Consider the following 27494-nt stretch of genomic DNA (forward strand, 5'->3'; position numbering starts at 1 on the left):
CATTATTTCAAACAACACACATGAATGTGCTAAAAAATTATGTTCGAAATTAATAATAATTATAAACATCACTCAAAAACTCAAAATTTTTTCAAGTAGCATATTTCTCCTATAGTATTGGTAATATTTCAATTTGACCTGATAAGCAAATATCTTTATAGAAAATTTTATTGCTAACAATTTGACACCAAACTGAATGATATAACTCAAGAAATAAGGTCAGAAATCAGAAAAGAGTAGAAACATTTTCGTGTGACAGCCTGCTACCAGGCAAAGCCCAGAAGTGCTTGGGATGTACAGGGATGTGCTCGCTGGCCATGCCAAAGTGTTAAAAATAGCCTTCAGTCATCAAAGAACCAGTGACTTGTACCTGCAAGATGGACATCAGAAAATCTCCCTGTCACTTACCTTCAACCTTAATCTTTGTTGACACAGGGCTAATTTAGTACCCATTAGTGCTAGCAACATGTAAACTACCCATCTACTTGTCCAGTGTCACTGGAAAGTTAGTAAACTTGCCTCTAAACTATCCTGGTGTCAACACTTATTTGCCAGGTAAGTTAGCTTGCAGCTAGCACTAGTGGCTACTAAACTAGTCCTGTGTCAACAAGGCTATACATCCATCCCTGTGCAGCCCTGACTGTCCAAGATTTCTATCAAGCTCGTACTTATTTCCACCACATTCTCATGTAAAGAGGGCTGACAGCTAGAGAACTCTCCCCTCCTACTAAGAGGTGATGTGGAAACTGTCGCACAATAGTACAATACAGGCAACAGTATAAATTTTTTTACGAGAGAGATCTGAAGGACTGTTACCTGCAATTATCCAGTCAGTGAAACTCGAGACAACAAAAATGATTGATGTTGCCAACTTGTTGTCTTATTCCTCCTCATCCTTGGTGAGTTGGGTGGATGGTGTACTGATGATCTTGTAGTGCCACTTGCAGTACTTGTTATTGGTCCCCGTTTCTAAGAAAGAACAGGCAATGTCAGTGCTAAAATTAGATATTAAAGTCTCTGGTTATACTTAGCTACTTGTTAAAAAAAATATTCTTTTTTCATCTTTTCAGCTGGTACTAGATTTGATCTTGTCTCAGCAGATTAATTCTGATCTCCTTCAAGCTGCTTCTGCATCCCTATACACACTAATATGTTGCTACCAAGTAAGTTTTGTCAAACTACAAATTATTTTGTCTCCCTACCTTCTTTGTAAGGGGGAAAACCCCTTGGTATATGTATGTATGTATGTATTGTTGAAATTCAATATCGGCTTTCTTGTATTCTAGTATACTTTCCTATAGGAAGGGAGATGGCAGGAGATAGGGGTGAGTGGAGAATGGCTGTGTATAGATGATACTGTGATGCAAGGAAGAGAGTGGGTCGTGGATGATGGGGGGGTTAGGGAGTGGTTATGTGTGAATGATATTTTTATGCAGCCCAAATGGATTTCTCCCCATCTTCTATTTTTCTGCATGAAGGAATAGAGAGGGGGTGGTCACTGATCAAGTAAAGTGGCCTTGCTGTGGATGTGCTTGGTCTTGCTGCATTACCTCTGACCCGGGACAGTGGGTGGGATACAGGGATGACCTGTCATCCATGAGGAGCTAAGATGAGAGTGAAGAAAGGGTGGTAGATGGTAATGGAATGGGTGGGAGTGGATATATGCCTTTTGACTTTGGCTACCTCCCTGGTAAGGGGGAAAAAGCCCTTGGTATATAAATAGATAGGTACATGGGAAAAGACCTATCTATTTTTATGTATTTACCTAGTTGTATTATACGGGAAGGGGAGCTATGCTCGTAGTGACCCATTTTTATATCTCGCATGATCAAGTTTGTTCTTAAATTCTTGTATTGTGTTTGCACACACTATTTTTTCATCCAATTTGTTCCATATATCTATCACTCCGTTTGGGAAGCTTTTCTTTTTCAGATCTCTTCTGTAGTTAAACTCTTTGAGTTTCATTGCATGTCCTCTTGTTTTACCTCTGTCCCACTTTAATAAGTCCTCTCTATCAAGGCATTCTTTTCCTTTCATAATTCTGTAGATGGTTGGTAGGTCCCCTCATTCTCTTCTTTGTTCCAGGGTCGGCAATTCCAGTTCGGCCAGTCTTTGTTCATATGTCAGGTTTGAAAGTGTTGGGGCCATCTTTGTCATTACTCTTTGTATTCTTTCCAATTTTCTTATATTCTTTCTTGTACTGGGTGACCATATCAGTGCTACATATTCCAGTTTTGGCCTTATCAGTGTTTTTAATATTTTCTTAATCATTTCCTTATCTAGGTATTTAAAGGCCACCTTTATTGATCTCAACAAATTGTATGTTTCTCCAACTATTTAATTTATGTGTTTATCTGGTGACAAGTCTTTGGTGATGATTAATCCTAGGTCCCTTTCATAATTTACTTTCTTTACTTCTTTTCCATCCATTTTATGATTTTATGCCTTTTTCTTTTTGGCTACCTCCCTTGTAAGGGGGAAAAAGCCTTGATATATGTATATGTATGTATGATATTCTGTTTTTGCTTTTCCCAAATTCAATTATACTGCACTTCTTGATGTTGAATTCTACCTCCCATCTCTTGCTCCACTCTGAGACTTTGTTCATATCACTCTGTAATGAGTCACAGTCTATTTCAGAGTTTATTCTCTTTAATAACTTTGCGTCATCCGCAGAGAAGTTCATGTAACTTTCAATATCTTCATCCATGTCATTTACATATATAGCAAACATTATCGGAGCTAGTACTGACCCCTGTGGGACACCACTATTCATTTCTTCCCATTTTGAATATTTGTCTCTGAGCACTACTCTCATTTTTCTTCCATGTAGGAAGTCCTCCAACCAATTCAATAGTTTTCCATGTATGCCTCCTGTTGTTTCCAGTTTATATTGTAATTTTCCGTGTGTTACCTTATCAAATGCCTTTTGTGTTACCTTATCAAATGCCTTTTGTAGGTTCAGGAAGGCACAGTCTGCCTAGCCATCCCATTCTTGCAATATATCTATCAATCTTGAATAGAAACAAATCAAATTAGTGGTACATGATCTTCCCTGTCTCAATCCAAATTGCTTCGGGTTCAATATATTATTCTCCTCCAGATATTTTGTCCATCTATTTTTGATGATTCTCTCAAAAATTTTAACTATTGTACTCATTAGGGACACTGGTCTATAATTTGTTGGGCCTTCCTTATTTCCCCCCTTATATATTGGCATTATATTGGCATTTTTCCAGTCTCCTGGTAGTTTTCCTTCTTTGAGTGAACATTCAATTATTTTGTATATTTTTCCTGTTAGTTCATCTATACATTCCTTTAGTATCCAGTTTGCAACTCCATCCAGGCCATGTGACTTGTTAACATCAAGTTTTAATATTTGATTCCTTATTTCGTTCTGAGTAATATTTAATTTCTTCATTGGAGGAAATCTTACTTTAGTTCTGTGTGTGTGTGTATTTACCTAGTTGCATTTTGCAGGTAAAATGATTGATTAGCTTGGTTTTGTAAAATGTTAAAGAAAAGTTCTGCAGGAAATGGAATGAAAAAAGTCCTTAAGATGCCACTAGGAGGGTATTTTTTGTATAGTAGTGTTTGCACCCAGACTACAGTTTTTTGCATGATGCATAACAGTTATCAATGTATCTTCTCACAGGTGGAATACCAAGAGCTTGTGGAGTCGTTACTACAAAGTCAAGGAGACCCAACAACAAGTCAGAGGTTAGCTGAAGCCTTCACGCAGTTGACAGCTAATATTGAACTCACTGCGGATCGTATCAATCGGATCAAGTTCCGGGACAGTTTTGAAAAGTTCATTGCCAAAGTCAGAGGGTTCTTGTTGGTGAAGTAGCAAGGATGTCTGGACATAGGGTTCACCAGAATGTTAGTTTGGGCTCACAAAGTCCCGTCAATCCTGTCGACCCTCGTGGCCCTCCTCAGTGGCCCTGTCATGGTGTGTTGACCCCCTTTGCTCTTCAATGCACCTTAGATAAACTAGGCAATTCACTTATTCTGTGGCTGTGGCGGTGCATTAAAAGGCTCACAGGAAAGGAAATCAAGCCTTTTCCTTTTTCCAGAGGTTTTTCTTAATGTAGATATATAAACTTTCCATCTGAATTAGCCTAGATGGTAGGATTAAGATTGACTAAATGTTGAGGCTGAACAAGTAAATGAGCAGCATTATTGTATGCACTGAAATGTGTATTGTGCTGCATTTACTCTACTGACAAAGCATTTCAAACATGATTACCCAAAGCATTGCCTTTAGCTTGCACCTTAGTCACAGCACTAAGTCATCATCACAAAAAAAAAAAAAAAAGGATAAACATCATCACATTATCATTTGTTTCTTTATATAATATATATATATACATATATATATTATACATATATATGATACATACACATACACATAGTTTATTCATACAAGAGGCCAGAACAACTCAGCTTTCTCTCCAAGTCATGAAGTGTTCTGCATTATGTATATCATGGGTTTGTCATGTTTACCTGGATAAAGCAGGGTTTTGTAGTTTTTATTTTATTATGGTAAGCAGAAGAAACGAGTCTTATGGAAAACATGCTCCCATTTTGTAAAAACCTCTCCAAAATGTGAAAGAAAATTTGTATATATGGTAGTAAAGGCTGAGGTCGAAAGTATGTATGACCCAACCTCAATTTCCACCTTTCTCCAAGGTTTTGTCTTGTCTTTTTTTCCCCCTGTCCTTACCCTTCTACCATTCTTCTCCGTCCTTCTTCCCCATCTTTATCCCTGTCCTTTTCCTTAAGTATGTAATGAAAGTATTGTTAGTGTTAAAATTTTGTATATCCAATTGCATACAAAATTTTTCAGCATTGCATTCATTCCTGAGTTGTATGTAAAACTGCAATTTAGTACATATTATGATTGTAATTAATGGTGATGCATTTTTCACCATCATTTCCTGAAAAGTGTAGTAATTAATGGTGATGCAATTTTCACCATCGTTTCCTGAAAAGTGTAACACCAGGGGCTAGCATATATATCTATCTATATACAAAAAGCTTTTTCCCCCTTAAAGGAAGATAGCCAAATCAAAGGCACGTACCTACTCCCACCCATTCCACTCCCATCCATCACCCTTGCCTCCCTCTCATCTTAGCTCCTTATGGATGATGGGTCATCCCTGTATCCTGCCCATTGCCTAGGGTCAGAAGCAATGTAGCAAGACACAGTATATCCACAGCAAAGCCACTTAATCAGCAACCCCCCCCCCCTTCTCTGTACCCTCATGCAAAAAAAGAGAAGACAGGGAGAAATCCTTTTGGGTTACATCAAAATATCATTCACACATAGCACTCAATATCCCCTACCCCTCCCATCCTTGCATAACAATATCATCTATTCATAGCCACTCTCCATTCATCCCTATCTCCTGCCTTCTCCCTTCTTTGCTCAACATACATTCCCCTCGTGTTCAACACTCCTTTCACCCCATCCATCATCTCATCCTCAGTCATCCTCTCAAGTTCACTCCATCCACCTCTGCCTTCCACACCTCTTTTACTAACCTATCTTCACTGGTTCTTTCCATGTGTGCAAGCTATGCCAATACTCTTTCATCCGCCATCTCCTTTTCCACTTCTCTTTCCTTACCTCCTCATTTTTCACTCTATCCAACCTAATTAACCCTTACCATACTTCTCAGACATTTTATCTCAAACATATTCAAATTTTTTCTCTCTGGCTGTCTTAAATTCCAAGTCTCTGCCCCATACAATGCTGTCGGTTCAGTCATCCCTTCATACCATCTCCTCTTTATATCCATTCCCAGATACCTATTTCTCAAGACATTTTTTAATCCCTCAAGGTATTTACTTGCTTCTCTGAATCTACAACTTACCTCCACCTCCATTCATCCCTTTCCTGCCAATATATATACCATCACATAATTTTCCCAGTTGAGGAACTTGGAACATATTCATCCTTCTGAATAATTTAAGTGTTTTATTATTTACTTCCTATTGACTTTTTTTTGTTGTATATTCTAATAGATAATGTTCCTGAGCTTCAGGTACTAATCTCTAGAATTTGAATTATAGAAAGTGGCTATTTCATTTTTGTAGCTGCTGCAGTGCATTTTATAGCAACTTGGTTGTGCTGTATTGTTAGGGCACAGTTTATTTTGCAAAATTTCCCAGTATTTCCACCTTTGTTGATTTCTCACTACAACAAAGAAACATAATTTGTTTTGAGAACATTTAATTGTACTCCAAAATCCATAGGGCTCTCTCTCTCTTTCTCTCTCTCTCTCTCTCTCTCTCTCTCTCTCTCTCTCTCTCTCTTTCTCTCTCTCTCTCTCTCACTTTCTCTTCAATGGGTTTTTTACTCATTTCCACATGTTATTATGGATGAGCATACAGTACATTACAATTTTACCATTTTGTCCAGCCAAGCTTAAAAAAATTATGGAAAATGTATTGTAATCAGACCTGTGCTATACCCTGATTGGTAGAAAGAAAAAAGATTTATATATATATCATGTCAGTGGAGAGAAATTTTGATATATTGAATTAACCTTTTCACTATTGAAGGAGTTGCATACGGCTGAACAGTATAGCTTGGCAGCATCGAGAAAAAGAAGTCAAATTGCATTCACTATGAAGGCATTAGTTGTTATTGATCCCCATTTATATGGCCAAAACAAAAGGACAAGTTATACCAACTAATTTCTTTTCATAGTTTAGTGTGTGGAATCAGTCGGCATGATCTTGGATGCTTTGCTTAAGTTTCTTCCTATTAAAAATTCATATTGCCTGTGGTCAGAATCATCCATGAATTCTTTGCAGTAGATGTCATTGAACTTGGTGCATTTTGATGTAGTACATAAATTTATTAGTTTTCTCCACTCGATATAGGGTCATCATGGCAAACTCCATGATTTACACAATGCAAGAGATGAAAGGTATCTGTGCAATTTTAGAGGAAACAATACTTTGCATGGAATAGTTGCATCTTGAGTGTGAATGTATTCTTTCCTTCTTTTCATGTTATTTATTTGGTAAGAATGAGGAGGCAGAGTAGAAGTATCATTAGAACTTGTTATAGTTCAAAGACATGACGCTCTGTCTACACCTATGCTGAACCCCAAGGCCTCCACAGTGAGCATACATGCCAACATGCAGGACATTGCCATTTGGTGCAAGTTTGCTTTGATGTATAATTTGTGTAGAAATTAGGTAATAATGATTCATATGGAATTCATGAAAATTTTACAGGCTGCATTTCCATTTATCGTATCTTGTTGTAATATTGCTATATTTTTGTAGCAGGTAGAAGTCCGAAAGGTACTTAAATGGTGCAGATGAAGGTGATATACTCTGAAATGTTTTCTGGAATGGCGTTGGCTCTAATATCTGTTGCTGCTACTGTTGTAGAGACACTTAAGATTAGATAAGAGGTGTGAAATCTCCTCACAGCAGTGTGTGTAGCTGTGATGAGGCTGTGGGGAGTTGGTACAGAGGGGGAACAAAGATAAAGAAATTAAAAGTAAATGAAATGTTAAATCTTTACTTCAAAAGATAGTGAATTACCTCCTTTGTTTTTTAGATACAAAAGTCTAGGTAGCTGTATACTTAATATACAAAACCCTGAGAATCTATAGGTGATCGGTACTGAGGAGAGCTATCTTGCATCGGATGATGGCATTATCAGATTTTATACTAGCCATGTAAATACAGACTTTTCCATTTTTAGTAATAAGTTGCTGGAAATTTGGTTTGCATTCTCATGTAAAGGAATTTGTCAGCAGTAATTTGAAGATAACATATCTTATGTTCCAAAACAAAATATCTATGTTTTCTGACAAAGGCAGTCCACAGAGCCTGTGATGCATTGTATGGGAAATCAAGCCCAAGTTGCAGCCCAGTACCTTTATATTATTCTCTTTTACTGTTGGATGTGTTAAGCTATCATGTTGATGTTCCTGTTATTTAAGCTATAATGTTTGAGCTGATATTTTGTCATAGTGCTCAGAAACGTCATTGTTTAATCATAGTCCAATGGCTGCTTTTATACTTATGTTTAAAAGTATCCTAAAGATGTAGTTTTCTCCACAATAGTGCCTGTAGTAAAAGCCTTTAACATGATTGTTCAGACACATTTATTACAACTTGGGCTGCACTGGATGTTTTAAAATGAGCTTAGTATTCGGTGTATATACGGTACCCATTTAAGTACTGCTGCTGCTACTCAACGAATGTGTATGCGCAGCCAAGGTCCAAGTATTATAGTCTATTTTGATCATCTGTATACCTTTGCTTCCGTCTTCTGTTGCTGAATTTGCAGTCTGGCTGCTGACTGTTGCTGCTGATGCTGACCAATTCCTCAAGCCAAAGAATCATTGCATGACTAACATTCTGACAGTCAGTGTTCTGTAGCCTCCCATACTTTTTCTTATATTGTGCATTGCAACACCTTATAGTCAATTTGCTGTACTTGTGCTTTTCATGTGGCACACCATTTGCATCTCAGTAATATCCTAAGCTTCATGTGTTAAAGGATGACAAGCCAAAATAATCTAATGTTAAGGCCCATGTGTCTCAAGTTCTATAGACTGTAGCGTGATAGGATTTCTCCGAGTAATCAAAGCTGTAGACCTACTTCTTCAGCAGCTAGGAACTCAATAGCTGCCTAAGCATCCATGAGCTGTGCATAATCCAGGAATATATTTTCATCAGTGGATTGCTAAGAACCATGACTTTATTCCTTTTTCTTTCTTGTAGTTGTTAAGGAGTAACTTATTTTTTGATTGATATGCAGATTTGGTGCAGAAGCAGACATGGAATTGGGTTTCACCTAGATTTATGCTCCCATTGGTTTTGTTATTTTCCGCTCTTCGTACATGCACTTTTATATTCATTGGTCACTTGATGTAATAGTGAGTTTTTACTTTTTTCTTTTTACTGTAGAATAACTATGGTTTTGTTGATTTACAGTCTACTTTTGTTATTTTGTTGCACAATTTCCAGACGACAATTTGTAGAACTTGGCACAATATATATTTTTTTCTTCTTCTTTTTTTTCCTAGACATTGTGAGGTGAGGAATGTCTGCTGTGCCCATGTTATTGTCCTTTTTTTTAATTAGGTTGTGACAGGTGACTGCACTGCCCTACTCTTAACTGGGAAAGCTTGCCGAAGAAAATTGTTGTTAACAGCAGCAAGACAGCCATTACCAAGCTTCGTCCACTTCAAGGATACACTAGTTTGCACTGTATGCAACACTTTGTTTCCACTTTGTACGGCATTTTTCTCATTGTAGGCATTATTATTATGATTATCAATGATTAGAGCAGTCAATTCTAGATATAGACTCGTACTCTTTAGTGGGTTAGCCTGTGAGTATGAGGCCGACGGAGATTAGCATGTGCATCACAGAAAATGGCGAAGTGTCTCCTTTGATACTGGGGCCAGAAGAGCCCAAATAGTAAAGGTCCATAACTACTTGATGCTGAACTTACCCATTCAGTAAAAGAAAACTTCAAAGTCATTTTTCTGTAATATTTAAATCAGTTTTTTGGGGATAGATTTCCAAGTATTTCAGGGGTAATCACTTCCTATAATGAAATGTAATTTGATCGTGAAATTCAAGTATTTGAAAGCCACAGTTGTGCAGTTTGACTTAGAACAGGACTAGTATTAATTCATTCATTGCATGGATTTTTCTTTTTTTTTCTTCCTTTTTTCACTTTTTAAAGCACTGGGTTTGAATTATCACCAGTTATCAGCATTTCCTTCAGTATGCCTAGAAATGATCCAGTGTCTGTGTAGAAGTCTGAACATCATTGATATCTCTATTGAGAGTTAGATTTGTTTTATATAAAAATATATTATGAGTTGTGACAGATGCTTATTCTGTACAGTGGTCAATTTCTCCATTTTTTTTAATCAAACCATGGATATCATATCAAAAGTTCTCAAGGAGTAGTATGAGAATATTCACACATTTCCTTCTTTTAGATTAGTTTTATGATTTGAAAAAGATTGCAAGTTAGAATTTACTTAGACTTCACAACTGCACACATCAGTATTCAGATTCATTGCAAACGGTCATCTCCACGGCTTCATCATAATTCCAAAGTTTATGAGCATAGTCACTTTAGTCCAGATTTTCATTGTGTATAGTGTCATAATAAACTTCATTAAATAGAGTCCTTACAAGTCGGAGGTGCAAGTGTGGCAAATAGGTACGTGTTCAAGTGTTGAGCAGTTGTGGATTTACGTGTTTGATTGCTGTTGCCAGCCTTGCTGGCTGCCCGCGGCAATAGTCCTGCTATGTGATATCAAATGGAAACCAGTGCATAGGTAAACTTTCATAATTATGTTTTTACTTCTTTTCTATTAAATATACTTGAAATGTCACATGTCTTGGATCTTGATTGAACCATTCCTATACAAATGTGTTCCTGGCATCAGGACAGTGCAAGAATGAAATATGATTTGGAGAGATAGTCATGTAATAAGAAAGGTTCTCCACAAAACTTTTAAAGAAGTGACTGATCATGATTCCCCCAGCTTCAGCACATCTCAGTAAGTAGAATCATCATTCCACCATCAAAACTTCTTGAGTTTAGATTAGGGGAAACTCTGGAACCATTTTCCTTACTTCAATTTTTATATGGTGTAAGGCTACAGTATTGACATTTATTGTGAAGTCTTCATGATTTATACCTTCATTACTTAACCTTCATTATTTACTCTAGGAAAAAGATGACAATATAGAACCTTTCATATTACCTAAGAAGGAAAATGACGAGATCAATTTGATAATCGTGACCATCTAATGAAGTGTTTTGACAGAATATTCCAAGGTGAAGATTAAAGCCATGAATGAATGCAAGTGACAACAGGAATTACCTGCACATGGTTCCTCTGTTGTTCTCTGAGAGGTAGACACCCACCTCCCAGAGATGAAGCTTCCATTGTCATAAAGATATCAGCCATGAATGAATGCAAGTGACAAGAGGAATTACCTGCTCGTGGTTCCTCTGTTGTTCTCTGAGAGGTAGACACCCATCTCCCAGAGATGAAGCTTCCATACTCATTCAGAATGCATTCATATTAGCTGGCATTTTGTTCACAGATGAGACAAATCTATGGGTACAGCTTTTGGCTGTTGCCACTTTTGACATTACAGGATTCTGACAGAACATCTATATGCACAGCAGAGACCAAAATCCTTCCCATGGTGCAGCACATGAAAAAAATAGGTACATGATTGTATGTTTTGAGTTCTTGACCACATCTAGAGGGTGGTTATCCTTTAGTAATCTCCTCGGAGAAGCAGAGGAAGCACATGTGTCAAAGCTGCTTGTGCTAGACTTTCATAGTTTGGTTCCAAACTGCTAGCATGCAACATTCCCTTTGTGCCTCTGTTTAAAACTTAATGCATGCTCACAACTGACTGATTGACAGTTTAAATAGTCCTAATCCTTATCACATACTACATTAGCAATATAGTATTTGTACTAATAACCTTTGATTTGAAACATAAGAGAGAGGTTAAATGTGTTCGATATGAAATGCCTGAGAAGTATGGTAGTGGTTATTAGGCTGGATAGAGGGCGAAATGAGAGTGGAGGTGGGAAAGGAGTTGTTGTTGTTGTTGTTGTCGTTCCCTAGACTGTCTGTCCGAGCAGTCCCGTCTCCCCAAGGAAGGCCACAGCCGAAACTGGGTTTTCCCACAAATCCTTTATAGAGTGTATGTTATGTTGTTTGCGTGCATGATTGTGTATAATGCAGTCTTCCATTATGTGTTGTATGGTATGGGGTGAAGTGTTACATCCTGGGCAGCTGTTCACAACACGGTCGTCCAGCCTCTTCTGGTAGCTTAGAAGTGCTGGGTGGTGACCGCATCGCAGTCTGGCCAAGTGGACTCTGTCCTTTCGTGGGAGAGAGGATTCAGAAGGGTGGATATCAGGGGGTCTGGCATGCAGCAGTGTGTTGTCTTTCAGTGTGTTAATGGAGCGGTGAGTGATATGATTATGAATATGTTTCCGGAGGCTGGTATTTGGTGGTTGTGGAGGAAGAGAAGAGAGTATCTGTGCGTAATAAAGGTCTTTGGGTGTAGTTTTAATGTTTCTTGGTGTGTGTGGGTGTTCTGCTATGTAGTGTAGTGGGTGTGATGTGTTTGTGGTGGCTGCAGCAAGTGTTTGTGTGCCTCTCATGTCGAGGTGGTCCTTGACTTTGAGGACTTTTGTTTCATGGTGTAAATGGTCTGTAGGTGTTGTATTTGTGCAGCCTGTAATTGTTTTTAGGGCTTTGTTTTGTATGATTTGAAGGGTGTTGTGGTGTGTCTCACTGAGATTAGGAGCCCATGCAGGACTCGCATAATTCATCACTGAGCGTATGCATTGTTTGTATATTGTTATATTAGTTTCTTTGTTTTGTCCAAATGTTGTTCCAGTGATTGACTTAAGTGCGTTAAGTCTAGGTGTGCATTTGTTTTTTATGTTTGTGAGGTGTTGTTTGAAAGACATGGATGTATCGTATGTTACACCAAGAATTTTCGGTGTGTTTGTGTGTGGTATTAGAGTGTTGTTGATGTAGAGATGAGGTATGTATTTGTGTTCTTTTGTCCAGTTGGTGAGAAGTGTTGCTGTAGATTTGGTTGGAGCTATTTTGAGTCTGTGATGAACCATGTGTTGAGTGTGTCAAGGTAAGGCTGGATTATTTTTGCAGCTTTGTCTGTGTTACGATGTGTGCATGTGATTGTTATGTCAGCTGCGTAGGAAGAGATTTGTATTTCTGAGGTGTCTGGTGTGGGTAAGTCATGCATGTATAGATTAAATAATGTGGGGGATAGAACTGAGCCCTGTGGTACTCTGTTCTTAATGTTTCTGATGTGCGATGATTGGCCTTTATATGACACATAAGCATTCCTGCCTGCCAGATAATTGGCCAGCCATCTTTTGGTGTTATTGTGCATGTCTGTGTTATATATTTTATTTGTTAGGTTGTGGCGGGGGATAGCATCAAAAGTTTTACTAATGTCCAATGTTATAAGAAGTGTTCTGTGGTGGGGCCTATCTGAATTGATGCCATCTAAAATTCTTTGTGTGAGGTTTGTCAGAAGAGTGTTTGTGGAGTGTAGTGGCCTAAAACCGTGTTGTGAGTCAGCAAGGGGAATATATGGTGTGACAAGTTTAAGTATTAGGCGTTCAATGACTTTAGAGGGGGTGCAGAGAAGTGTGATTGGGCGGTGCGATGTTGGGATTGTTGGGTCTTTGTTCGGTTTTGGAATGGTGATTACTTTACCATGCTTCCAGATGTCGGGTTTAGTGTTGTGTGAATAGCTGTAGTTTGCAATGTTTGTGAGTGCGTGTATACCTTGTGGTCCAATGTGTTTTAGGTGGATGTTGCTTATGTTATCAGGGCCACAGGCAGATGAGTGCTTGAGATTATGCATTATGAGTTTTGTCTGACTGTCTATGAAGGGTGTATAGTCTGAGTCTGTGGGGAAGTCTTTCTTACGTCGAATGGTGCGTCGGTCGTCAGGGTGAGATGTAAGATGGCTCGTCTGTGCAAAATGACGTATGAGTGCGTTTGCTTGTTGTCTGTTTGAGGGTAGATTATCTGTTGTTGTGATTATTGCTGCGTGAGAGCGTGTAGTGTTAGTGTTGGATAGTGTGATGCTGTTGAGTGTTTTGTACAATTTGCTGGTGTTTGTTTTGTGATCAAGTGTATTGATAAAGTTTTGCCAATTTTGTGTTTTTTGTTCATGTATTTTATTGGCAATCACAGTGTTTAGTGTTTGTATTTGGTCTGCTATGTTTTGAGGGATAGGTGTGGGGGTATCGTGTTTAAGTGTGTCACGTTGTCTGATGAGGCCTTGGATTTCTGGTGTGAAGTTGGGGTTGTGTGATTTTCTGTTGCCTCTAGGGATGTATCTCTTGTCTGCGTTTTGTATGATTGTATTAAAAGCGTGCACAGCATTGTTTATGTTTGTGATTGGTGTACTGTTAAGTGTTTCAAAATGTTGTTCTGTCTCTTCAGTAAAAGCTTCCCAGTTAGCTCTCTTGTAATTGGTGTAAGTGTGTCTGTGGCCAGCTGGGGTGCATCTTGTTTTGGTGGTGATGATGATTGGAAGGTGGTCAGAGCCAAGGGCTCCGACCACTCTCCATGATGTTGTTGGGGTTAGGCAGGGGGAGCAAAAGGTGATATCAGGAGAGGAGGGAGTGTAGAGGGCTTGGTATGGGATATGTGTATGATTATGCGTGTTGTTCATGATAGTCAATGAGTCGAATTGAGTCTGTATATCAAGCCCTCTGTCTGTGTCAGGGTTGTCGACATACCAGGCAGACGACTTGGCGTTGAAGTCACCACCCATGATCAGGTTGGGGATTGAGGTTAGTTGGCTAAGTTGAGGTCTGAAGGTGTTTGGAACTGTGGGGGATGATTGGGGGGGAATGTACATGTTAACTATTGTCAGTGTTGAATTGTTGCCTGTGTGGATTCGAATGGATTGGGTTTCTGTTGTGTTATCTGTGGTAGGGAGGAGAATTTTGGTTGTGGCACTTGTGTCCACAAAACAGATGGAGTGGTGGATCAGGGTGATGAGTCCACCGCCATTGCCGTCAGTCCGGTCTTGTCTGATGGTGGTGTAATTATGAAATGATGGTGTTTTGTGTGAGTGTCTTAGTTTTGTTTCTTGTAAAATCGCAATGTGTATGTTGTGTTGTTTAAGAAAGTGTTCAAGTTCATGTTTTTTAGTGTTAATACCGTCAATGTTGTGTTGTAATATGTTGATGTTGTGTGTTTTGTATGTGTTGTATGTTGCCGTTTGGGGTTGAGGTTGGGATGGTAGTGGGGAAGGTGTAGGATCTGGGTCAGAGGGGGGGAAAGGAGAGATCGGGGACAAAGGAAGGGGAGTACTAATCGGGGGTAAGGGCAAAGGGAAATTGGGAGTGGGTAAGGGTGTTGGCTGTGGTTGGGGAGGTGGGAGTGGGGTTACTGGAGGGCAGGTAGAACATGTCCAAGTGTTTGTGTATTGGTTTGTGTCAGCAAGTGTTGTACAAGTGAGGTGGGCCCAGTTTTTGCACATATTGCACTGAACTGAGCCCTTTGTCTGTCTGCTCGAAGTAATGGGTTTAGAGCATGTTGGGCATGTGTATTTTGTGGTGGGCCCAGGATTGGGAAAGGAGTTGGAATATAGGGTTGATGAAAGAGTATAGGGAATATTTGGACACACGGAAAGAATGAAGTAAAATTAGTAAAAGAGGTGGGTGTGAACACGAGGGGGCAACCAAGGATTAGATGGATGGTAAAAGGGGTATCTGTTGAGGAAGGAAGGGAGAAGACAGAAGATAGGGGTGAGTTGAGAATGGTTGTGTATGGATGATGCTGTGATGCATGGAAGGGAGTGGGGTGCTAGGAAGTATGTGTGAATGATATTCTGATGCAGCCTAAAGGGATTTCTTCCCATCTCTTTTTCTGCATGAGGGGACAGAGAGTGGGGTTGCCAATTAAATGAAGCAGCCATGCTGTGTCTTGCTGCATTGCTTCTGACCCAGGGCAGTGAGTGAGATGCAGGGATGACCCGCCATCCAAGAGAAGCCAAGAAAAGAGGGAGGGAGGGGTGGGGTATGTGGGGATGAAATGGGTGGGAGTGGATTTATGCTTTTGATCTTGGCTACCTCCTTTGTCAGGGGGGAAAAGCCCTTGGTATATGTATGTATGTACTAATAACCCTATGCATGCCAAATAGTTGCTTTGTACTGGGACAGAGTAGCAATACATCTTGGCAACCACTGTGCAGTCCTTTTCAGGATACATTTCATTCCTCTTTGTTGGGGAGCTGTCCCCAGCAAGGTCACCCATTCTCAATTCATAGTAATAAAACAAGTCAACCACATGAAGGAAAGGAACCATAGATCCACCCCATATCCATCAAAGCTGAACTGCTCCCACTGCCACCATGTACTACATCATCCCCACAAATAACATGACAATGAGCCCCATACACACACACACACACACACACACACACATGCATGTACGCAGACACCTTAAACTGGTTCAACCTGATAATGCATTGGCAGTTACCATCCTCCTAACAAATGGAAAAGCAACCATTGCAGCAGATTGCCACTGAGTTTCAATTATAGGATGCTTCTTCCACACACTGAAAGCTATCTCGTTTCCAGATTTACCCTGCTAATTCAGTCCTCATTGCAACTCTTTATGAAGATGAAGTAGACCCTGGCTTGTACTATGTAAAATTAGACCATAATGTTACCAGTGGATCACCCTTTGTTTTGCCATGTATATCTAAATGAAGACCTCATCTTCATTTGCTCATGTGCTAAACCAAATATGAAGCCACTCCAGTGAATTATTAGTAGTGAACCTTGAATACTAAGCCCAATGCAACAAATTAATAAATTTTAACCCTTGCCAATGCTCCAGTTCAAAATGAGCCACATGCAATCTTAAACTCCTGCAAGGATAAGATCAACACCCTATGGCTACTTCAACATAGATTCAGAACTTGGAAAATTTTATGAAACAAACTTGAGTCCATCATTTCTAAAGGTCAAGAAATAGCACAAAGATTCTGTCCTCTGCACTGACATAGCTTGACCCACCCCAAATCCCATCCCATCTTGAGAAAGAATACCTGGGGTACCAGATTGTCTGTCCAAACCACAATTTTACTTTTCAGCACGTGGGGCATACCAAGCAGCAGGGTCGCCATCGAGCAGTCATACGTATGCATTCCTCAGTTTCTGCACATGGTTCCCTATGACCAAACCCACACACAAACTAGTCAAAACCAAATGGCATCCTTTCCATGGAGCAGTGTACAATTTTCATTGCAAAGTCCTCTGCCTCTGAGATTCTCGAGTACATCAGCTTTTGAGAGGCCCAAAGTAGAGTCAGATTCACAACAAATGAAAACCAGAACTAACCCTTTTACAACCCCCCTTCCCTAATATTCCTGTCCCAGCACCCAGGTACTTGCCCTGGGCAATAGCAACTCGTGCTGCCCTCCAGAGTGGCAAGGGTCTCGTGTGACGGTCTGAACCCCAACCTCTTCTGGGGATTGGTCCCACAACATAGGCACCACCACACAGATATCCATTCAGGATGTAACACTTCACCACATACTATTCAAAACATAATGGAAGACTGCATTGTACAGACGCTCCTCTACTTACGTTCATTCGTTTTACGTTTTTTCGATTTTACGTTTGAACTGACGGTAAAAAAAAATTGTTTTGAGTGAATTTTTAGTTTACCGCACTCTCCGTAGTTCAAACGATACTTGCGCACGACGCTGCGTCCATTGTCTACATTGCGCAGACGACAAACTGAACATGCCTTGCCTCCTCCTCCTCCCCCTCCTCCACCATCTCAATTTATGTTGCTTGAATTTAATCTATTTGAAATTAATGTTATTATTTTACAATGTTATGTGTTTAATTAATGATTTAGGGGTGTTTTATAAGATACGGTAATAGAATTTACCGATGTATAGTACAGTAACAACTTACGTTCATTTTCAACTTACGACGTTCGGCCGTTCGGAACGTAACTAAAACGTAAGTTGAGGAGCGTCTGTACACAATTACACATGCCAACAACACAACACATACTCTTTATAGCCTTTTTTTACACAGGGCAAGTTGAGAGGCAAGTCAAGTGTGCAAGTTACTTGAATTGGAGAGGAAAGCAAAGAAATACATATTCACACAAGCCAAGTCTGAGACAAGTTGCCTGTGTGAATGTGTATTTGCTCGCTTTCCCCTCCAATTCAAATAACTTGCACACTTGACTTGCCTCTCAACTTGTCCCGTGTAAACAAGGCTTAACCCATTCAACTCCGATGACAAGATGTCTTGTCATTTGGTCAAATAAAACAAAAAATCATAAAACACCAAAATGTAAACACCAGAAAAATATGACGTCAGTCCTCGCTTCGCTGCGAGCGAAGCGAGGATTGACGTCATATTTTTCTGGTGTTTACATTTTGGTGTTTTATGATTTTTTGTTTTATTTGACCAAATGACAAGACATCTTGTCATCGGAGTTGAATGGGTTAAGGGATTTAGGGGAAAACCCCGTTCCTGCCATGGCGTTCCTCAGGGAGACGGGACTGTTCAGCCAGACAAGTTCATCACCATCATCATCATCATAATCATCGTCATCATCATCATCATCAAACAATAACAACACTCACTCCTAGAAGGCCACAAACACAACATGTATATCCAACTCACAATTTAACACTTCCCAGTCCTCTGTACAACACTGTATAACCAACATACACTCTATCCCATCACATCCCACCGACTGTGAACCATTCTTCCTCATCTACCCCACTGTCCACAATCCCCCTTGCTATTAATTATTAAGGACCAACTTGACCTTACACAGGATAACAAATAGCACATGATATAGAAAACGTCACATCAGTATCCTTTCCACTTCAGAAATTATCCTAAAGCCCCATCTCACAAAGCATTTCACTGCAACCCTCTATTCTTTGGGGTTAGTGCTTTCACAAACCACGAGATTGGAGAAATATTGTAATAAGTATAAGTTATTCTAGTGATATTGTGATAAATATTGTCTTGTTAATATCACTACAAAGTCCTGACCAAAGTACACCCCAGCCCTGCGCCAATAACACATTTCAGATCCGAATCACTTCCCAGTGAATAACCCAGAATGCTTCTTTGGCACACTACCCACATTTCATACCAGTTTCTCACACCTCAGTCTGTTCCCAGACCTATCTGTAATAGAATGAAGGATTAATGGACAATCAAAGTCCCATCTACCTGTCTATATACCACTGGATTTCCACCCTTATGAAAGTGGTAGCCGAGTCGTAAAACTTACCAACTCCCACCCAAGATCTAAGAATATAAGGTCTAACCACTTCCGACCGAATTTCGAGGGAGTTGGCGCAGCGGGCCCGTGAACGTCACCTGGCTGTTCAAAGTGGGGTTAGCGGGTCCTATAGCTGTCAGTTGAAGTTGGTCCGTCGTTGGAAAATGACGTCGCCTTCGCTCGCACCGCTCCACTCAATTAGTTATATTCTGACAAATATTATATAAAATATATATATATAAATATATATAAAATATTATAGTTCCTGTCTATATATATGAATATATATGAATATATATTATAGTTCCTGTCTTCCTTGGCGTTTCACAGTTTTCTTCAGTGTATCACAAAGAGAAAATGGACGCATCCAAATGACGTCAGAAGCTGCGCAGAACTGCTCCAGCGGTTAGACCTGTTTACTTAGACCTTGCTCCCACCCATTCCACTCCCGAAGTTCCGTATTTCTCAAAATTTAACACCCGCCATCATTCATGTCATCGTCGTAACGAAACCCGGGAATTATTAAGAAACGCCATATTTCGAAAACAAACTTATTAATGTAATATATACAATTTGTTGTTAACAGTTATATTTCGGAACACAATCAAAAGCCGTGACTATACCCAATGTTGTGGAGCAAGGTAAAACACATCGTTTTCTTTGATTGACAGGAGAATGTACGGTAACGGTAGGGGTGACTAAGGTAATTTGAATTATTCACCTAGAATGAACAGTGTCAATGGGCCGTACCGGGACAAAGTTCTCAGTGACGCCCACCTTCCCCCATCACCACTTCCCATTCCTACCATCCTTTACAGCCTGTTTTATCTATTGGCTTGCGAAATAATTAAACGGATCTTAAATTTTGTATTTAATGTCCCTATTGCAGAAAGGATACGGTAAAAAATATTTCATATTCTGTTGATTCTAACGCAAAATTCGTATATAATATTACGGTAAAATATTCAGGGTTCGTTTGAACTTTTTTAATTACATTTACTTTGTCAGCCTTGTGAGCGGCATGTCCAGACTAGAATTGCCGCCACCCCCCCTAAATGTGCCACACCAGGGCACATGCCCCCCCCCCCCCCATGTGAGGGCCCTGGTTGTACATCAAATTGTATTGGCTTGTAAGTGATTGTCATGAGTCGGGATTCTTCCTGGGTGATCACCAGGGATAATACATAAAACTATAATGGAACTTGACCCCAAAAATTGCCGTTTGCGAACCACAAAGCTGAAGTGTAATTTCTTAGAAATACGATTATGTGCAACAAGAAACAGCCAAATTGATTGGGAAGAAATATAATCCTATCAATAACCGAAAAGGAATCTGCGGCTGTGTAGTTCGCAGTCTTTGCTGTGACGAGCGAAGCGATTTAATTTGGCCACAGCACCACATTACTAACGGTAACAAAATAGGACGGAATTTTTTAATTTACCTTGGACCTGCACAAATGGCCCGAGTGTGTGTATTTGAAGTTTCGAATAAGATATCGCAAATTCGAATATATTGATAATTGGACACCCTGTGGTCATTCTATGACTCACTCAAGACACTTCGTGTAGGTACGAATTATTACTATGAACCCGTGAAATTAATTACAATTTCTTGTATCATAGCTTTGAGACGACATGGTGTCCTGTGAAGTTGGGTTTTCTTTGATGTCTTCCTGATTACAAGTCTTGATTGATCAGAGGAATATAATTTGATATATGGAGGTGAAATTTACTCCATCCACCCACTCCAACGTATCGACGAATTTACTTGAAGTAATGGAGTGTCATAAGTGACCAAATGACCAAACCTGCAGGTGGAGTTGACTATGCAAACGAAGTTGGGAAATATTTACCGCGACTATAACTTCGCGTGCCCTCGTGGACGCGAAATTATCGGCCATTTCCTGACGTTTAAAATATTTTCATTTTCTTTGAAGGGGACACGAACTTAATCCGCGATATAAATTATGCAAATATATATTTCGTTGTAGCGTGTATTATGTCCTTTTATACAACAGATTGGTTATAAAAAATCTAGGTGTCTGCAAGATTCTGAAGTTCGACGACATAACATTGAGTTAATCATATCTGCTAATAGGTGGCATATCAATAATAATAATAATAATAATAATAATAATAATAATAATAATAATGAAATGTAATATAATTAATAATATAATAATAACATAATAATGATATAATATAATAATAATGATAATAACAATAATAATAACAGTAATAATAATGAATGATAATAATAATAATAATAATAATAAAATTAATAAAGAGACGAGGCGTAGCCTACCTGCGAGTGGCGGTCATGCAAGATGGACGTCAGATAGGATCGTTTCCCCTGTTGCCCATTATCATCAACACTTGTCAACCTCTTCCCTTCCGTTTGGATGTGCAGACCCGAAGGTGCATGGCACAAGATTCCCTACGCAAATCCTTAGAGCCCCTATCACCTGTGCCACTCGAAACTCGAAACTTGCATCCTCAACACTAAAGGTGATGATTAGGATTCGGTATACTTTCGCGAACTCCCCCTGCCACGAGTTTAGGACTGTAGTGGCGGTGTTAGTGACGGTGTTGGTGTTAGTGGTGGTGATGATGATAGTGAGGTGGAGGTGATGATAGTGGTGGTGGTGATTACGGTGGTGTTTGTGGCGATGGTGATGATGATAGTGAGGTAGAGGTGATGAGAGTGGTAGTGATGGTGATGACATAGGTGATGGTGATGATAGTGGTGGTGGTGATTACAGTGGTATTTGTGGTGATGGTGATGGTGGTGGTGATGGTGGTGACGGTCATGGTACACGACCAAAAACAAACACCAAATCACATGAGACCAAACAACGCTGCACTCCATCATACAATGGACCCCGTCTGGATCACAAGAGACAATTAGCCACACGAGCATCCCCCACCTAAAAGATTATACCACATACATACCACCCACCTCTTCCCTCACAATACCAAACATACCACAATAATACCAGGTTGACACGCTAATCCACAACACCAAATTATTTTGTCATCTTATCCCAACAAACAGTAAAGACTACACCAGACCCTAAGCGACAAAACGCCAATGCAAGAACAGGATCTCTTCGCAACTTGCTTAGATAAACGAATATATAAATAAAAGAAAAACGGAACGCATAACCATACCATCCTCGACTAACCTTACCAACACATGAAATGCAAGATAACGTTCAACAGTGGCCCGGGATTGTCCACATGGATGAAATCGCCGTGAACTAGACTGAATATCAGAGGGGGACTATATCGTGACACATAGGTAAGATGAAAGAATTTCACTGTCGGAGAAAGTAAACGAACGAAGAATAGAATTAACTGTACTGTATATTTCGACCACTCTGTTGAAGAGGACCGCAGAGAGCGGTCGAAATATACAGTTAATTCTATTCTTCGTCCGTTTACTTTCTCCGACAGTGGGATTCTTTCATAGGCTGAACATGTTAGTACAATCTTTCACCTGGCAGTCTACTTTGAGTATCCTCTGTTTCAGTGAGTTTGAGAAAAGGTAGACTCGCTTTATGGTAACGATAAGACGGAGATATTACCACAAAGCGAGTCTATTTTTTTCATACACTCTTAAATATACAGTTTGTTCTGATAAAGTCGACGAATCGATTCAATTTGGTAGAAGTCTCTAAAGCGAAGATATGCTCGAAGTCTAGTCGCCAACTTGCAATAATAGTAATAGAAATAAACATTGAACAACTCTTTACTTAAAGATACATTTTCCTATACAAGATAATACCTTGTTCTATTAGGTAAGTTGTTTACAGAAAATATACAACCAGCAGCAAACTGTATATACATCGTGAAGACCGCAGGGATGGATTTTTTTTAATCGGGTCATCGTTCTTCTTGCGTTGTGTACTTCAAGCATGTGATCTGTGTACGACAATGGTGATCCAGAAGAGCAAGCTGAAGACGATGCATCCTAACGGAAGAGCAATGACCCTGGTGAAATGCATAATCGCCTTCTGCGTCCACTTTTTACCTTCCTGTTTCCTGGTCCTTTCCACCCAACCTACACGGGGATGGAGTCCCTTGGAGTTCGAAGACCCTTGGGGACCTTCCTCCTGCCCACCGAACTCGCTGAAGATGTGTATGACGATGATGAAGAAGGGGACGAAGATGCAGAAGAAGAACCAAAGGTCAATCATCTTGAGGGAGGCGGTGGTGGGAAGGCTGGAGGAAACCTGGCTGAAGAGAGTGTACATGACGAGTTGTACAGTCAGCGTGACGACCAGGCGAACCTGTGTGGCAACCGCAAACAGGATACGGATTAAACCGATGCCTTAAACAAATAACATTTGTAAATCCCATTGATCATTGCTGGTATTTCATTTACCCAACTGTATTACTTTATTTTATTTATTCATCTTGTTTGTTCATGTATCTATTTCTGTGTATATTCATGAACATCAGAGATACTAAACCTTCTTCTTTGGGTCCTTTCTCTCGCACCCTTAAGATTTTATGAAATATATTTTTTCCAATGAAATGAACTCAGATCTTTCTTAATCTATGTCGATTGGAATAAGTTTAACAATATAATGAAGCCCGCATAAAATGTCTTAACCCATTCAACTCCGATGACAAGATGTCTTGTCATTTGGTCAAATAAAACAAAAAATCATAAAACACCAAAATGTTTGATCAAACACCAGAAAAATATGACGTCAGTCCTCGCTTCGCTGCGAGCGAAGCGAGGATTGACGTCATATTTTTCTGGTGTTTGATCAAACATTTTGGTGTTTTATGATTTTTTGTTTTATTTGACCAAATGACAAGACATCTTGTCATCGGAGTTGAATGGGTTAATGCAACTTGGAAACAAATTCTTAAGCTTCACATAACTAGAAATGTAGAACTTCACCCAACCCCCACAGGAAACAAGCCTCGAACCACCCCACCTATATCCCCCGAGAAACTAGCCTCGCACATCATGAGAAACTAGCCTAGTATCTCTAGAAAACTAGCCGTAGGAACAGGCCCGTAGCCAGAACTTATTATTTGTGGGGTGGGGAGGCTGAACGTAATAAGTTATTAATATTGTACAGCAATTACGGACACCACTGCTGAATTACCAGACATTGGCTATGATCATCAGTCAGGGCCAACAAATCATGCAATACAAGCTCGTGCAGGTGGCACCAATTTGCAAGATGACATCAACGACATATGTTTGCAGCAAAGAATATTCTTGAAACCCATTAATTTGCACCGAACTGCAAACTTGCAGTTTTATTCTGACATTGTATACGAAAAAATACTAAAAAATACAAATATGAACTTGAGAATTCGGGGGGGGGGGGGGGGTACTGAAATTTTGGGGGGACTGAACCCCCCCCTTCGCCGTGGCTATGGGCCTGCGCAGGAAAGTAGTCTACCACCCACATGAAACCAGCCTCGCACCATCTCTTAGGAAACTAGCCTCACACCATCCCCCAAGGAAACTAACCTCTCGCCATCTCTTAGGAAACTAGACTCACACCATCCCCCAAGGAAACTAGCTTCTCACCATCTCTTACTAAACTAGCCTCGCACCATCCCCTAAAAAACTAGCTTTGCACCAGCCTCTAGGAAAATAATCTCGCGTCATCTCCCAGAAAACTAACCTCACACCATCCCCAAAGAAACTAGCATCGCACCCCCTAGAAAGCTAGCCTTTCACCATCCTCCAAGAAAATAGACTCGCACCATCTCCCAGGAAACTAGCCTCGCGCCATCTTCCAGGAAACTAGCCTCGCACCATCATCAAGGAAACTAGCCTCGCATCATCATCAAGGAAACTAGCGTCGCACCACCCAGCTGGAAACTAGCCTCACACCATCCCACAGGAATCTAGCTTGGCATTTCTAGAAAAATAGCCTCACCAGGAAACTAACCTCGCACCATCCCCATAGGAAACTAGTCTCGCACCACCTTTTATAAAAACAAGCATTGTACTATCTCCTAGGAAACTAGCTTAGCATCCCTGGAAAATTAGCCTTGCACCATCTTCCAGGAAACTAGACTTCCACCATCCCCCTAGGAAAATAGCTTAGCATCCCTGGAAAACTAGCCTTGCATCATCTCCCAGGAAGCTAGCCTCGCGCCATCCCTTTAGGAAACTAGCGTCGTATTTTAGGCCAAGAGCCACAGATGTAAAGCACAAGGAACGGTTGATCACCTGTAGGAGGGCTGGTTTGACGAAGAGCGTGAAGTAGGCGATGAGGAGAAGCATGGTGGAGGGCATCATCGTGTTCAGCACAAGGATGCCAAAGCGTCGACTCAGGTCCAACTTTATCTGTAAAACGTGAAAGCCTTTTTCTCTCTCTTCTCTCTACTCTCTCTCTCTCTCTCTAACACACACACACACATACACACACACACACACACACACACACACACACGTATGTACATCTTTGTTCTTAGGGGACTGCTGCAGGTACACTGTGATACAACTGTCCACAAAGACAGAAAGGCTGGTAAACTACATTCCATAACAACAAAACTACGGTAGACATTGTAGTCCTCTATGGCATAAAATCACTGATATTTCTAAGGAGAACAAACACAAATGTACATCCTTTTTCATTTATTGAAGATGATACTAAACCGTTTGCCCAGAACGATGAATAAAGAATGAGCTAAATGAAGTAATTTGATTTTTCTCAGAACCTGAGGTTCCTTTAATCTAGATAGAATCGTCGGACGTTAGCCAGGACAAAATCTTTAAGGCACGGAAAAGGGTTAATCGTGACAGTTTCTTAAGACTTCGAGACTCGTGGGTCCCTCCGAGATAAATAAAATCGCTTGGACATAGGCAGAACCAAACCTTCATAGTACGCCATAGTAGAGGAGCTGAAGTGAGATCTGTACGAAGAAATTATTATAAATAAATAAACCAATCAATGGAGATAGGGCTATGTCAGTCTTGAAGTACCTTTTATCCGACCTTCGAACAACCGACTAGTCCAAACATCCGACTTTTTTCTTCTATGTCCCAAGTCGGATGAAAGCTGAATTTGTCCAAACATCCGACCGTCGAGTGATTGTTTCCCTGTTGCTACCGACTTATGGCGCTCAGGTCGGCCGTTATTTTCGCGGGCATTTCAACGTTTGTTTACGTTTGGCCTTTCGTAGTTATTTCTCATCAACTCTGCTGTGTTGTATATTATGATTTATTGTACCGTAAATAAGTGAAAATGTCTCAAACCAATGAGCTTTTTATTTATTTGTTTATCTATTTTTAGTATACGTCCAAATATCCGACTTTTCCAAACATCCGATCTAGGGTAGGTCCCACCAAGGTCGGATAAAAGGAATTTTGCTGTAATACAAGGTGAGTTGATAACTCATTGTTTCTTTCTTTGCGAGGTTTTCCACCTTTACCCTTGAATTGTAAAGGCATGTTTTCTTACTGTAAGGTATTTCTTTTTTCTACTGATAAAGCATGGGAAGACACATCTACTGGTAGATCTTGTCCTCCCCTTGTGCTGTCTTAGGACAACGTGTCTTGGGAGAAGAGAAACATGTACTTAGGAAGTGAAACGATGCTACATCAACTCGCATCATAACTGCTGTATCACGTTTCACCTGTTGCGTGACGCCACGATAAACTCTCATAGATCACTTGGCAATTTTTATATCACCCCATTTGTTATGTTGTTATGTTCTTATGTTCTTGTGTGATTGCGATGGCTTTTGATCGTCACGTTTGTTGACAGGGCCTGTCAGGGGAGAGGTAGCAATATACTCGTGCCCAGATTGACGATGACTGAGTTCAGATTGAGATCAGAAGTTCTCAACCTTTTTCCCGTTACACACCCCGAGAGTCCCCAGACCATCGACCCGTACCTCAATTAACCTGACACAGAATATCGAATAGTAATATATTAAGACTAATTCAATATACAATGGTACCGTAATAGATATCAAATGGTTCAAATCGCAATGACTTTATTCATCAGATATATCACGTACTCGACAAAAAAAAAAAAAAAAAAAATTGCATTGACATTGTGAGAACATCTGATTGTACAATTTGATTGCACATTGATTAATTGATTGATTGATTGATTGATTGATTGTACATTTTGATCCGCAAGAATGTGTCGGTGTCGAAAGATCTGTCTAAAGTGTTTTGGAATTGTAACCCCTTGTAACGCAAGGGCGATCTACCGGAGAGGATCCAGCCCCTGTTCACACTAGCGGATTGAACCGCCTCGGTTTCAACCACGGCGGTTCATTTACAACCTAGGTCAATGGAGGCGTTCACACACAACCGCGCAGTTTTTTCTTAACACTGTGATACCGCCGCTGTTTCCGCGCGGTTTAAACCGCTAGTGTGACAAGCCAACACTTACCTCCAGGAAGGGTTGACCTCCCTCAGGAGGAAGGGGTGGTGCCTGAATGGTGACCCCATCGACCTCGTAGGCGGGGAGGAGTCGGTCCCCGGTGTACTCAACAGAGACTTCCGGGTGAAAGGTGACCAGACCTCCGCGGCCTGTGCTCAGCGAGATCCTGACGAGACAATGCTGCATGTCGAACGGGTACACGAAGAGACGGAAAGCACAGGAGAATCTCCCCACGATCTGT

The 27494-nt window shown here is 40.2% G+C and overlaps 2 protein-coding genes across 3 annotated transcripts in view; one reads left to right on the top strand and one right to left on the bottom strand.

Moving 5' to 3' along the window:
- LOC143025569 (exportin-4-like) overlaps positions 1-10399 on the top strand; it is a 47006-nt gene extending 36607 nt beyond the window's left edge. For both annotated transcript variants that reach the window (XM_076185450.1, XM_076185451.1), the window contains exons 22-23: positions 1071-1163; positions 3656-10399. In XM_076185450.1, coding sequence (XP_076041565.1) covers positions 1071-1163; positions 3656-3850 — 288 coding nt within the window. In that variant the 3' untranslated portion in view covers positions 3851-10399. The remainder of the gene's footprint in view (positions 1-1070; positions 1164-3655) is intronic.
- An 11885-nt stretch (positions 10400-22284) lies between these two features.
- Positions 22285-27494, bottom strand: part of LOC143025310 (uncharacterized) — a 16275-nt gene continuing 11065 nt past the window's right edge. The window contains exons 5-7 of the mRNA XM_076184784.1: positions 27263-27494; positions 25084-25200; positions 22285-23164 (exon numbers count right to left, since the gene is read on the bottom strand). The exon at positions 27263-27494 is cut by the window's right edge and continues 43 nt beyond it. Coding sequence (XP_076040899.1) covers positions 22784-23164; positions 25084-25200; positions 27263-27494 — 730 coding nt within the window. The 3' untranslated portion in view covers positions 22285-22783. The remainder of the gene's footprint in view (positions 23165-25083; positions 25201-27262) is intronic.

Source organism: Oratosquilla oratoria, chromosome 5 (assembly GCF_046742065.1).
Source record: "Oratosquilla oratoria isolate Oo_2021 chromosome 5, ASM4674206v1, whole genome shotgun sequence".
Classification (NCBI taxonomy): Eukaryota; Metazoa; Arthropoda; class Malacostraca; order Stomatopoda; family Squillidae; genus Oratosquilla; species Oratosquilla oratoria.